The following is a 15063-nucleotide window of genomic DNA, read 5'->3' on the forward strand; positions in this document are numbered from 1 at the left end:
ATTGAAAGAAGACCTCAGTGGCTGAAATACATGACTGATTTCATTTCAAATCCCAGCCACTTTCCCCACTGACACGGCTGCTGAACCAAACATTTCATCTGTACAAAAACTGCGAGTCTCTCCCAGATACGAACCCTCTGGGAGCAGGATACGGCTTTTCTTTGTGACTTTACTCAGGCTCCCATTCAATCAAATGCCTTCCATTGTGAAGAGCAGCCTTCTCCTTCCTGTTTGTGTGTGAGCGAGTGTATCAGAGATGAAATCCAACACCAGACAGCAGAGCAGTATAATCTGTTCGGATTTATTATCAATCTGAATGTTACTTTTCACACAAAATATATAGTTCTCATTCAGGCTCTCAGTATATATTTCAGATAGCACTATAGAGGGATTCATTAAGTCATTCATCGTCTATACATTGAGGGAATTTCATGTCATGTTGCACAAAATATCACAATATACCAGTGATGGAGGGAGAAACAAACTTACAATTCCAATATTCTTCTTAAATATATCATATTGTTATGATGTTATTATGATACAGGATGACAGTATTTTCTAATAAATAGAAGCAATAAGTATCTCAGTTGGTAATCTTCACATTTAATAGTAACAGAGATGTTCAAGTAACGAACAATTCATGGTGTAAAATGTAAAAATTAATGAAACGATGAGTAAAAAACAGCTGATATGTCGCGATAGTCATGATCTGTGAGGCTTGTTTTGAGAGTCAGAGCATCTGTGGTTCAATACAAGAGAGAGAGAGAGAGAGAGAGAGAGAGAGAGAGATGTCTGGACCCAAAATACAACAATACACACACACTTCAACATCTGTACATGTGATGCTGAGTATATATAGCAGTTGATTCAGATCACAGAGGAGGAGAAACGTGAGGAGTTTATTTCCAAAACGCTATATGCATCAGGTACATCAATTCATTCTGTACAATATTATGATTTTTACAGGCAAGAACATCATTTACTTTACAAATTATTATTCTAAATGTACTATAGTTGGGAGATGCAACAATTAGTTGATTAATCAAATAGTCGTCTGGCAAATAATGTGTTTTTCAAGCAGTGATGCCAAATATTCTCTGATTCCAGCTTCTCAAATATGACTTCTCATATTTGACAGTAAGTTGAACATTTATATATATATTTTTTTTTTTAACATTTTATAGACTGAGTGATTAATCAACCTTTTTGCAGCGCCACTGTAGTCTGCTTTAAATGTGAGAAATAGTCATTTTCTAAGCATCGGTATCAATTTTCCATAGTAGATAGCTCATTTTGGAACAAAAATCTTCACTTGACATCACGTAAACATCTCGTCAGTGGCACTAGAACGGTATGTTCAGGAACAACATCACAGTTATAGAGGACCAGGGATCATATTGACAGAAAGTCTCACAGTAGGAGTGCTGATCTAAGTTCCTCCATCAGATTAGATCAGGCCCCGCTTGCCTACTCCCGAATCCCCCGAATGACGCAGATCTCAGATCGACAGCCGTACTCTGAGGCCAAATTTGCGAATATGGATCCAGGTGAGATATCTGGCACGACATTCATAAGTATACAGTATATATAGAGGTGAAGAGGAGGCAGAGACAGAAAGAGAGAGAAACAGAGCGAGGAGAAGGAAGGGCAGAGAGGGATGTCAGTCTTGAGTGGGCAGAGGAAACCGGTGCTCAGCGAGCGAGGAGAAGGTGGTGGTGGTGGGGGGGGTATGATGCCTTCACTGAGGAAGCGCTTTCAGGATGGCATTCACCTCCTCTGCCACGGCTGTCAACGCAAACTCAAACTGCTCCTGAGGACGAGGAGGAGGAGGAGGAGGAGGAAAGAAAGTAGTGAGAGAAGGAAGGGAAGAAAGAAGAAAGTCTTAGTGTGTGTACAAGTGTGTAATGGCTCAGGAATGCCACTGCAGAAATGATTGGCAACTGCCGCCTCCTCTTCTCCCTCCATCTCTCCTGACCCTGCCTGGGATATGTGCGACCACAGACTTGAGGTGAAGGTGAAGCACTCTCTGAGCTTTCAACTCAGAGTGCACGCGTACCCTGCACTGCCATCGATCCAGCCAGGTGTGTCTTAAAATGGAGCTTTTGAGTCAAGCTGTCTCTCATCTGTGTGTGTGTGTGTGTGTGTGTGTGTGTGTGTGTGTGTGTGCGTGTGTGCATTTGTTTGTGAATCTGACTCATAGTTTTCCCTGTGGAGCGAAAAAGGGGCCGATTGATGTTCGCCCCATGGACCTGGTGTTTTTATATTCCTCTCCTCTCCCCAGGCTGCAGGCCACGGGGTCCTCTCACAGAGAAAAGGTACGTAGGAGTTTGGAGGGAACAGTCTTTAGATGTGTCAACACACAGCCTGCCATAGTCTGGCCTGAGGATAGGCTAAATCAATACGGAGGAGTCACTGGTGGCCGCGCCTTTCACTATGCAGTGGAGATTATCTGGAGTGTTCATGTTTTCTATTTTTATGCGTCTTCTGATGATGTGATTCGGGCCAGAAAATATGTAAGTACCTCCGTGTATATCTGCACTGCAGTTATACGTGCCTATATCTAATCCCAGGTTGGGTTAAAAGTTCTGTGTATTAAAAAAAGAGAAGATACTTTTAAAACCAAGTTTAGTGTGTGCTGTGCTGTTCACATTCACACCACTGGGGGGAGATCAATGTCTACTTGACTCATCAGAGATGGATGGCTAGCAAGGAAGAAAAAAACAGTCAGACATGCTGTAATCACTGCATGTTGATGACTGTCAAAAGGAGTAACCAGGAAAAGAAGGGAAATAAATGCCCCCCCCAACACACACACTTTTTTTTTTCTTTTCAAGCTCCAAAAATAAAGTGGCAACATCATGGAGAGGAAAAAAAAAGAAAGAAAAGATAATTGGTTGTCCAATCCTTGAAACCTAACTCTAAATTTCATACCTCATTACAATCTAATTTCAGTGTAGCCCCAGCATGAAGCCACAAAGTGGAATCAACAATATTCCAATATAATTTCACTTAGACTTGTCAGAAAAGAAAGAGAGTGCTTGAAAAGCTTCTCTGCGCTGAACAGAGCAGGGCTGTAAAAGCAGCATTAATGAACCATCTAGGTGCACTGGAGTCTGTTAGTAAGCAGCTTCCATAAACATTATCAGCCGCCGCTGCAAGAGATTTGCCTTTATTATTATTATTATTATTGTTGTTATTATTATTGTTCCTTCCAATTACAAGAGAGAAACAAAACTAGACTTCCTACCTGTTATTTGCATTAGTGGATGAGACAAAAAGCTTTGCACACACCTTAAACTATTTTCCAAAATGCTGCGAGGTGGAGCGCTGTGATATAAACTGTTGAGAAATGAAGTAGCTGCATGGACTAGACAGATGTATGAAACCTACAGTTATAAACAAGTAGCATTTATAAGGATGAAAGGAAACCAAGAGACAACATTTTTGATAATCAAGAAAAAATTTCAGTCATTTTTCAAGCAAAAATTCCAAATATTTGCTGATTTCAGCTTCTTCAAGTGAAGATCAGCTGCTTTTTTTTTTTTTGTTCCATATCAGTTAATTGAATATCTGTGTCTGTCTTTGTATGTATTTCCTGCTTGTTTAAGTGATAGAAATCAAGAGCAAATCTGAAAATGCTGCAGTTTCATAGACAAAATATTTCTGTGACAGAAGATCATGGTCAGTTTTCACGTCTCTGTATCGTAGATAAACTTGGAGCAGTGCGTTTTTTTTTTTTTTTTATCTTCCAGGACAATGTTTTTCTAATCCTGAAACAGTTATCAATTACCACATCATTTCCCCTGATCCTGTGCACATGAAGTAGACAATCGTCTGTTTGAATGGCTGCAACGCCCCCACCCCCAACACCCCCACCCACCCTCCACTACCCCCCACCCACCTCCTTCTCCTCCCATCTCCCCCACCTCTCAAAACTCAAAGCCGGGGACCTTACCTTTGTCTGGACCATGCCAGCTCTCTGGTCTCTCAAGTGCTCCAGGGTAGCGGCAATATCAATCTCTTTAGCACCTGCAACAGACCGAAAATTGGACTGAGTTCAAAGCAGCGGAGTAATCCAGCTCACATCTGTCAATCTCTCTTTATACTGGGCTCCCTTTGGAACAGTGCAGCGATTGAAAATTATTACATTCATCCCTCGAAAGACTTGGACGAGAGCCACAGACTGTTTCTCGATAAAATATGCAAGAGGATATTTTTGGGGTCTGGGAAATGTGCAATAATGCATTAAAAAAAAAAAGAAAAAAAAAAAGAAAAACACTGAGCACTGGTTTCTCTGTGAGAATCTTGTTCAAAAATTGGTTTAAATTATGTCCAACTATGAAGTGTGCTAAGAGCTTTTTGATACAACGATATTGTCGTGTGTGTGTGCATGCATGTGTATGTGTGTGTGTGTGTGTGTGTGTGTCTGAGAATCAACAAATGCTAATTACAATGATTTATAGCCTTTGCAGCAGCCATACTGATGATTAACCCATGTAACAGTTGTTTGCCTTCAACAGTGATCAGCGGCTGTTGAGTCGAGTCAGTTTTGGATGATGTTAATCTGGAAATCGTACTCTACTTTCAGGTTTATGGATTTCGAGAAGCAGACGAGAGGTGATGTGAGGAAACAAACACGGAGAAGTAGAGGGAGTGGGAGAGAGAGAGAGAGAGACAGAGAGAGAGAGAGACCCTGAACTCTCAAGATGTTTTGGAAAGTGAGGCAGAGAAAGGAAGCAAAAGAGATGGAGCAAGGGTAAAAATGTATGTATGTGTGTGAGTGAGAGAGAGAGAAGAAGAGAGGGAGAAAAAGGGGGGATTTAATGCTGCTGGACTTAGTACTCAAAGTACTCCAGTGCTCCGACAAGACTTTCATGTCTCCGAAAGGCTGGATTCCAAAGTTAAGCTGAAGAGAGGCTCTCCGACCAAAGAAAAAAGCCTTGGCGAGTGAGATTATGTTCATTTTATACATTCAGTTATGGAGCAAGAAACAAAAGGTTAAAAAGAGACTGGGTGGCACCTTTCATCACCGCGGACAACGGCGCATTCGTCACTGAACTACATGAACCTCCATCAGGACGGGTCAGTCTTATTACTGTTGTACAGACAGCGAAGGGAAGGTCTGCATCAGAGGCGGTTGTTCTCCTAAACTGTTGTGACGTGGGGTTGGATCGCAGGAGGAGGAGGGCATGCAGAGCAGTGAGGGTAAAGGCCAGAGGTCAAAGGGCAAAGGGCAGGGGGGCAGGCTAAGCTACAGAGGGTATTAAAATGACGTAAGGCAGCCTTTGGAAGAACTCAGCTCCTGTGCAACAATAGCCACAGATAACTTGGATATCTCAAAGAATATGTCTGACGAGCTTCATTTTTTTCTTTGTGAGCCAGCAAGCAAAATGATGTAACTGTTTATTCATGCAAATTGTGCTTATTCTTCTCATGCTACAACTCCTTCTTTGCTGGTGTGGAGATTCTACTAAAAAACACTGGTTTTCGTTGTTGCAGGAAGCAAAAATTTTTGCGTCTTCAAACTTGCTTTATATGTAATGATGCAGCTATGCCATGAAGATCCTTTTCAGGCAGCTTTTCTTGCCTATTTTCGTGGATTATAATTTCTCCAGACGATGTCCATTAACACACCAAGCTACTGTGATTTGTAACCAATTGCATGTCATCTTCTTTTGCGGTGTTTTTTCTTTTACAATATGACGCTAGCAAAGGACCAACAAATGCAAGAGCACCAGGTCATCCAGGTTTCTACCATCCTGGTGATCTCAGGCAGTTAGGTTTGTGTAAAATAGGAATAAATGTGGACAAGTTCAATGAATATAGGGTGCACATTATATGGATTGTTAAGAATAAATCAATAATAAAATAATATAAGCGCACAGTTCCCATTAAATATCAAATATTGATACAAAGCATTGGAGCAACATTTGAATGGATTTTTCCTTTAAACATTTAATTTCCATGCATGTCCTATCTAAATTCATGTACCAATTGTGATGCAGGTCAATATGGCGTGATGGTGGTTTAAATAGATAATTACTAATGTGGGTGTAGGTTTCTTTTTCATTTTCCCTTTCTCTGTTTTCTCTTTGTTCCTCTCCTCCTCCCCTAGCAGCTCCCTCCATTTTTTTTTTTTCTTTTGCCTCTGTCTTCGCTGCCTTTCCAGGCCTCAGAAAAGTCACCCTCTAATGCATCCCCAAGACCCTCTGTGGAAAATGAGAGGCTTTAGCGTTGCCAGGGCAACACTTGAACGCAAGCAGAAAGAGTGAAAGGGAAGCCATTGATCGTTACCTTTAGCCATCCTATTGAGGACCATGTCAATCAGAATGTAAGTCCCACTCCTGCCAGCTCCATCACTGCAGAGAGTCAGAGAAAGAGGGAGAGCGAGACAGAGATCATTAAGGTGGCGGAGTGAAGCTCTGGATGCTTTAATCTCAGAGTGTTTTTCTTATAAGGAAACAAATTGCTCATTTACATCTGCATATGCTGAGAGACTGTGGAGTATATTTAAACACAAATTAGACTATGCATACAGATACACACTGCTCCATCTACTTAAAACCTGACATTACAGACATAATAAAATACTTAAATAGCAGAAATCAATAACAATCTTTAATATTCCTATGAAAGTACCTGAGGAGATCTGAATATTTGATGTTCCAATAAATGTGATTATGTTAAGCCTTTGCACACGAGAGCATGTGTGGTCTTGAGACTTGCTCGGCTATTGGGGAGAGGGGAATGGTTTCTGAGGCACACTGGGGACAAAGGCTTTTAAATGCATGCACCTCAGGAGCAGAGGAGAGGTTGAGAGGCCAGGGGCGGTTCGAGAACAGCTTTTGGAGAGCCTTGCTTTTCCATTACTCCAGAGATAGTCTTATGAAAAGCCTCCCTTTGTGCCCGCCGGCCATTCAACGGCTCTGCATGTTAATTGCAAACAAGGCGTGCACATCGCTCTAATAAAGGCAAGGCCAATAAAACAGGAGAGCGGCCTGAGCACCACTGCTTCATTAATCCAGTGCTAGACACTCTGTCTGTACAGCTCCCTCAGAGGGAGAGCGGGCTGCCTGGCCCCATGCATGACTTAACAGGATGTGACTATTAAAAGTGGTCAGACAGATACCTGGTGTTTAATACAAACCAATCAAGGCCAGTTAACTAACTCAACCAAATGGGAAATGGAAGAGTCTTTGGCTGCGTGTCTTTGTACCACACTATTTCCATAAGGACACAGCCAGTGGAATAAACAGCGGCTTCAGTAGACCCAGATAGAGTAAATGGACTGAGCGGGTTTAAATAAACAGCCTCTCCCCTCCAACACACAGGCCACGACAAACACTCTCTATCCCAATTCAGCAGTTCAGCCACTGACACAAGGTTCAAATAGTTATACTTGCCTGCAGTGAACAATTATCGGGCATGATCGACCCCGGTAGCACTTGTTAACCTTTCTGGAATAAAAAAAAAAAACAAAAAGAGAAAACTGGATGTTATTGTTAGCTTCACAGCAATATGTCTTAAATTAGACTCTGGAAACATCGATTCTTTTTGCTGAGTAATAACAGTGAAAATTAAAGCGAATGTGACTCATGAGGGACTCCTGCGCTGTGGTCTGGATGAAATGAATGGCTGCAATAATCAAAGGAACAAACAGAATCCTGAGAGATGCTCCCTCCTGTCAATCAATCACTTTAATTTGAGGATAGACAGAGAGAGAGAGGGAGAGAGAGAGAGAGAGAGAGAGATCCGCGTCGCACCATGTAAATAAATTGAGCATCATTTCAAACAGCATTATTGTGACGTGTGGGTGATGGATGTGGTGGTGTGGTGTTGTGATTGCCGACCGCCGACGCATTAACCCTGGCCAGTTATGAATGTTATACACCACAGGCACGGTGAAGGCCAACAAGCCTTTTCACACCCCGCTGTTGCCATGGAAACTGACTATACCGAGAGCTTCTACGTCTCTCCGTTTCCCTCATTTTTTTTTTCACCTTTCAACGACAGAAAGAAAAATAAATGTCTGTATATATCTCATATGTGTAGCTTATCTAGACTATGTGTTGCTTTTTAAATCAGTAAAACAGAATATGTGAATAAAACAATAAATGTAAGACAAATCATACTGCATGAATATACAGTGACTCAAATTTATGTGTCAGCTGTCAACAATTACTGCCACTATAATACCACTACTACCACTAATAGTGATAATAATGTGTTGCAGCTCATAATTATACTTTATATAGCTAAAGATACTGCAAGATATTATATTTATATACATATTTTATATTAACCATTGCTAGTTTGTGCAATAGTTCTTCCTTTTCATTACTTCTGATATATATTTCCAGTTTCCTGTACTGGTTTATTCTTAGTTTTTGTATTTTGTATGTTGTTTCCTGTGTATTTGGACCTTTAGAAATACAACTGTAAAACTGTATTTCTCATGTGTACTTCATGCATTTCAAAGCAAAGGTGTGATCTATTTGAATTCTTTTTGCCATGATGAAGGTCTTCAGTGACCCCAAACTTTGTTTTATAATTAAAATACATGTACATATACATATATAAATAAGTAAACCATTGTTTATTTTGCATGATAAAATGATTTATTATTTCATATTTTGAATTCATTTCCGTTTTGTTTTGTTTTTTTTTATATTAAATTACATTACATTGAATGTATATTTTTGCAGAGATGGTTGGAGTTCCCATGCAACTCAGAGGAAGGAGCAGTGAGAGGAGGAGGAGGAGGGAGACAGAGAGTCAGGAGTGAGAGAAAGACAGTTTGTGCACAGGCCTGGCTGAGGAGACACAGTTTCCAATGATCACTTTTGTGACTATGCAACTGGGCTCATATTACTAGCTGCAACATCACAAAAATGACACTGGCAACCGCAAAATACTGAGTTGGCCGAAACCGTGAAAACCGTGAGTGTACAGTACTTCGTGTGGATCTCTGAATCACGTAATCAGAGAGCTTTAGTTTCCCAATAACCTACAGCAGCATTAATGGAGTTACATCAAGGCAATCTAGTCATTAGGGAGATCTCAACAGCAAAGGAAAACTTATGTATGTAATCAAAACACAGCTCAAACCTGCACACCAATATCATAAATAAATATATCTGCCTGCCAGCTACACCCAGTTTAATTTGAAAAAACAGCACCGACTCTGTCAGGAAAGGATGACATGATAACACTGCACATCCTCTTCCCCCCCCCCCCCCCCCCCCTCATCTGCATTCAAACCGGAGGGATAGACTTCCATCCACAAATCAGATGCATCTATTCTCATTTGGAGGGCTTTTCCTATCCCTCCTGGGTTTTCCCAGAGGAGCTATTGCTTCTCTTCTGCCAGAACACATTATATGGAGAACAGAGTGAGGTTATTCAGTCACTAGCTTTCCCCCTCTCCCATGTTTTTAGCGAGACAGCTCTCATTTAATTGGGTGTTTGAATTAGGTGTTTTTTTTTTTTTTCTTTTCTTTTCTTTTCTTTTCTTCCCAAGCCAAGCCAGGCAGTGCGGGGCTGTTAATTTGCTGCATCACATGTGCTGGAGGGAGGTGAGGGAAATAGGCCCAGGATGAAAGGGATAGTACAGAAACACAGTCCTTATTAGAACCATTCTCTAGGACACCAAAAGGCAGAGGGGTAAAAGGGAGACGGACCAGAGAGGCACTGACAGAATACAGAATATAAGGGAAGGTGATTAAGAACAAGCTCAGGATAAAGGCCAGTTGTAAAAGTGGAAATCTGTTTGAAATCTGCCGAGCTGCGGTATCGGAGGCCAACCGGCAGGATCTCCACTCTACCTGCGGAAGTCTAACAGCGTCCTGGCTGAGGTGGGGATCCCGCGGTCCATCCAGGACAGGAAGTGGAACTGGGTGACGGTGCGTGTCTCGTTGGTCTGCAGATTCTTCAGGTAGAAGCTCCGCACCAAGAAGTCCTCACACCAGATGTGCTCGGACACCAAGTTGACCTAAAGATGGGAAAATATATGCATGTTAAGGGTTACATCTTCATATGATGATGAGGATTTAAAGAGTTAGTTCACACAAATTACAAAAAAAAAAAAAAAAAAGTTTCTGATTCACCTCTAGTGTTTTCTAACCCTACAGATAGTTTTGGTTGTATGCGCCCAGCTGTTAGGAAGAAACCATATATCTGTCATGTTGTTTCTGTCCACATACTGAGACTTTTTATTCAGACAGTCAAGAAGTTGAGGGTTTTTTTGGTTTACATGCCAGCTTTGGACTTTTTAAAGACATGGGATTACATTATAGTTATTAACATTTCATTTACTTGTTAGAATTGTTTCAAAGAAATAACAGTCATCAAAGAGGCAAACTGTTCTTTTAAGAGTGTGTGTGCTCTCTCGTATCTAACTGGACATGAGGCTGGAGTCAGGTAAGAATCATTTGTTTATTCTGAATGTGTCACTGCTTCATTGTTGAATTTGTTGTAAGCAGTTTAAGAGATGGATATACAGTGGGGCCTAAGAGTCTGAGACCACTAACCCATAGGAACGAGGTCTCAGACTGTATATGTCACGTGTAAAGCCTTCACCTGACAGGCCAGTTTACAATGAGAAGGTAGGTGGTAATAGAGTACCATATATATGTATATAATTGATGGGAGCATCAAAATTGTTGAGATTTCTCTTTGTTGTGTTTTTTTTTTTTTTTTTTTTAGAGTCAGATTGAAGGTTTTTTATTCTGTGTTTCTCTTTTTTCTTTTTGAAATCTACAAATAATCGTTAAGTTTTCTACTCTTCACCCATTCTCCATGCTACCTTTCACACCAACACAGCAGGTTTTCAGATATCTGTCGCTGCCATTTCTGCCACTGCTCCAATAATATTTGCAGTGAATGAATTTGATTTTTTTGCTTCCCAAAGTAAAAATGAAATTTGAAAACTTCACAGCAATGTGTGTCTTTGCAAAAAAAAAAAACAGTGTTCTTGTCACTCAGCAGCTTCACAGGGAATCTTTAACTGGTTGAAGGTAGTTCCTCTGAAAACTTTTCAGAGTGAGGTCTCACAGTGACTGGCGAATATTTTAAAAAGTCATTCTACAAACAACACATTCAATAAAATTAAATTCATTGTATTGGGCTGGAGACAGATATCTCAAAAACGCAACCACACAAAACCAGAACTACTTTCACGGCTAGACACCAGTGTCTCGCTGACGTACCTCGTATATGTGGTAGACATCAGATCCCTCATCAGGCCAGTAGTGGTGACACTGCTTCACTCCATTTTCAGAGAGCGGCGTAAGCATGACGATGACGACGCAGCCGCTCTCCCACACCATCTACACGTCAGAAGAGAAATGAGAGATGTCTGTTTAAAAACGTCCCGAGATGACACCACTCTCATAATCACCTGTGCAGAATTAGGATATCACTAATGTGTAGAAGAACCGTGCCACGAGGAGCAGCATATTGCACATTAGCATTACATGCCAGCCTTGTATTACAGTGAAATTGATTTCTTAATCTTGGTCCAGGAAGTATGAATAAATGTCACCTCTCTGCGTGTGACAAATGATAAACGTTGGGTCGAGCAGCAGGAGGGCGCGTCATGTGTCGCCCCTCTCTCAGTCGCCTGAGCGAGATCACAACATCTACTGCACTGCTGCTCCATTTCATCTTATCACAATCTAATGTGTCCTTGGGAAAAAATATAGGCCCACGGCAGCCATTAGGAAAATGAGGAGGAAACACAGGTTTTATGATTGCTATAAAAACACAATGGCCCTGACTATACACTAATCACAAGCTTCTGCGATCCAGCCCAGTGGACACATTACACGCCAACTGTGCCAGGATGTGATGAGATTAGGCAAGGTGATAATGTGAGGGAATATTATTCATTTAGCCTTGTAAGGTTTGGCAAATATTTGTAGGTAGTGAGGAAAAGTGCAATCCTATTTTCCATTTTTAGCTAGCATCATATGTGCTTTTTTTTCTCTCTTTTTTCCTGCACGATAAACAATCTCTAGGTTCTGATAAGATACACCTACTACACATCATTTATATTCAAGAAGGCTGGAAACAAAAAAAAGCTTGAACATGACTGAAGTTGCTGCTCTGTGAACTCCTACTGATTGGCTTCTTTTGCATTGAATTCTGAGGAGGAGCGGGCAGGAAAGCAAGGCCGAACAGAGCTAAGGTAATAGCCAGAGATGGAGGGGGGGGAAGGAGGGGAGACGGATTGAAGGAGTGAAGGATGAAGGGGTGGAGGAATGAGAAGTGGAGGATTAGAGCAGAGCCGCCTTTCAGAGCGCTGCCTGGGGCCAGTGTGGATTAGATAGGACAGAGCAAAAAGATTTGCCTCCTGCACAGTCCATTTGCATGAGAGTGCCAGTGTTTCCCCTGTTTGTTTATTTCTAATGGAGAGAAAGAGTTTTTTTTTTTTTTTTTTTTTTGTGCTGCCACAATCGAAGGTTAGCCATATTGAATAATTAATGGTAACTACTTATTCCCAGTCACAGAACTGATGTTCAGTGTGTCAGCCAATCTGTGTCAAATTTTCATTTATTTTCTGCTTAATTGGGAAAGATTTTAAGTTGAGTTCATGGCTAAATAGCCCATTTCATTAGATAATGGATATGCATTTATTCACCTGGCAGACAATACGTTTGGCAGACAAACAAACAAATAACCAAACTGACTAAGAGATAATTATCAACTGTTTCATTTGAGGCACTTTCAAATTTACAAATTAAACACAGGAAACAGGGCACCGTTCATTCCTATTTGAGCTGATGTAGTCAATTAAGGTAATTTTTTTTTTAAGATAATAGCTTCTGTGTTTTTTTTTGCTTTTTAATTAATTTGGACACCATGTAAGGACAGAGCTTGTGAGCAGGTTTTTGTTTTTGTGCTTAAAAAGTGATTTAAACTATGTTGCTTTCTGTGTGCAGAACCAAACAAACCCAGACTAAACTTGGCTGTGCCGCTCTTCCCCGCTCACAAACAGACTCCAATGTCTGTGCCAGCACAAAGTCAGCACTATCATAATGATACAAAATGAGAATCCGTTCAATACAAGATGCAGGGAAGCAGAGTGCAGGGCCAGCTGCTCTGCCAGGATTTATGCTTCACACTTCTACATCCTGGTCACGGTGAGCAGAGTTACTTCACCATATGGAGGTGATGGGCCCACTAATTACTACAGTGCTGTCCTATTAACAAATAAGAACGCCATTTGGCGACTATGCATCATTTAAGGCACACCTCCGCACAAGTCCACATGTTTTACAATAGCCTATGCCCAGTAATTGATGGCAAGTTCCTCTGACATTTATGGACAAGGGGAGAAATACAAATAGCATTGAGAAAAATGCAAATATAAGCAAACACCAACATTATTATAAATAACATTAGACTTCCTGGGGGAGTGTGTACTTAGACTACCATATATAACTAAAGGCTGCAGGTCTGTAGTACACATTCTGCTAGTGACACTGTTTTATTCATGTAATAGTAGCACCGTTAGTTGCAGCCCCAGTTTGTGTCTCTCATGTATTACCATTATATTTGTGTCACAGAGCTACAACGTGTGTCACAATTATTCTTTGTCTTCCATTTATTTGAGGGCTAATCATGCTCTAAGTTTTGGAACTACACTTCCCACAGCCCTTTGGGGGACATAAACAGAAAGTATAATGTTGCCATGGAGCCAGTGAATCACACTATAGGCTACAATTTGAGCCTTGGTTTATAGCCTCTATTTGTTTACATTCCTGCAAATTGACATCATTAAAAGTATGCTGAATTAGCTATTAGCAGTTCCTGTTTGCCATGTACCTAAAGATGTAGTGACAGCTAACACTGTATTACCGTGATACTGAAGAATCCTCTGATCTGGAATTACAAGGAGCATCTTTTTTTCTATTATTTCTAAGTGGATTAATGGACGTTTATGTGCGATGGACATCAGATATAATGTTATCCCCAGAAGGTGTGAGTTAATCTGAATCTAAAAAATGAGTACCATGTCTGTGAGTTTAGATTTGACTGAGGTATGACTCTGAGGAGAAGTAGTGCGATTTGTAATAATGTAATTATAAAACATGAGGACGACAAACTGGGGCTAAATTAGTTCATTGATCTCATCATTTCTGAAACACAGAAGATAACTAGACCACCATGGACCAAGAAGAAGACATCAAAAACACACCCCAATTGGTAAATGACACAAAACTATTGGGTCAGACGTAGTATAGCTCCCTTGTGGTTCTTCCACATTTGTTGTTTCCACTTTGAAAACAAAATGGTAAGAAATGAAAGACTGGAGTGAAGGGAGATGAGTTTTACCTGCCAGAAGTCCGCCACAGTGGAAGGAAGTGGGCCCTGCGAGGCGATGTAAGTAGGGTTGCGAGGGTCATGGTCCATCTGGGAGAGAGGGAACAGAGTGTGAGATGGTGTTTGGGTGGGGACTGGTTGTTGAAAACATATTGTCTGGGTAAAAGACTGAAGAGATCAGCATCTCTTGAGGAAAACACGTCTACTTTCTTTTCCCTGCTGTACCTAACTCTCCCATTCAGCCTCTTTCTTACTTTCCTCCTCGTCCCCCTCTGTCCTCAAGATGTTATGATTTGAGTGAAAGAAACTGCACAATACTGGTGGTAAGCTGTGTAAGACGTCATGTCATGCAGGCATACGCTAGATGCTGGATACATAGCTGAAGGACGTGGTTTGTGTCTTGTTTTTAGTGAAAGAATGTTTAAGATCAGTTTCTTGAAACATCCTGTTTGCATAAAAAGACTGAAGACGACCTTGGACTTAGCTATCTATCTAGTAAAAGCAGCAGTGACAAATCTGACTTCATACCCTTTGAATTTTTCAAAATAACCACTTTCCAATTCATTACCTCACTTTCAACTGCCTTAGTTAAGTCATGTACAGCCTTCTCTACAGTGTCTTCGAACCAATATTCTTCATCAACGACCTCACGAAATGGCTTTTTTTTTTGGTCCATGCTTTGACGTTTTTTCTGCATGAAGCATGATATTGCGGTGGGACTTGAAAGCCTGGAGGCGG

At 41.0% G+C, this 15063-nt stretch overlaps 1 protein-coding gene across 1 annotated transcript in view; it reads right to left on the bottom strand.

Moving 5' to 3' along the window:
- Positions 1-282: 282 nt before the first annotated feature.
- Positions 283-15063, bottom strand: part of ptprn2 (protein tyrosine phosphatase receptor type N2) — a 125318-nt gene continuing 110537 nt past the window's right edge. The window contains exons 16-22 of the mRNA XM_056364077.1: positions 14338-14415; positions 11208-11327; positions 9825-9991; positions 7404-7457; positions 6295-6359; positions 3956-4029; positions 283-1810 (exon numbers count right to left, since the gene is read on the bottom strand). Coding sequence (XP_056220052.1) covers positions 1739-1810; positions 3956-4029; positions 6295-6359; positions 7404-7457; positions 9825-9991; positions 11208-11327; positions 14338-14415 — 630 coding nt within the window. The 3' untranslated portion in view covers positions 283-1738. The remainder of the gene's footprint in view (positions 1811-3955; positions 4030-6294; positions 6360-7403; positions 7458-9824; positions 9992-11207; positions 11328-14337; positions 14416-15063) is intronic.

Source organism: Seriola aureovittata, chromosome 20 (assembly GCF_021018895.1).
Source record: "Seriola aureovittata isolate HTS-2021-v1 ecotype China chromosome 20, ASM2101889v1, whole genome shotgun sequence".
NCBI classification, from domain to species: domain Eukaryota; kingdom Metazoa; phylum Chordata; class Actinopteri; order Carangiformes; family Carangidae; genus Seriola; species Seriola aureovittata.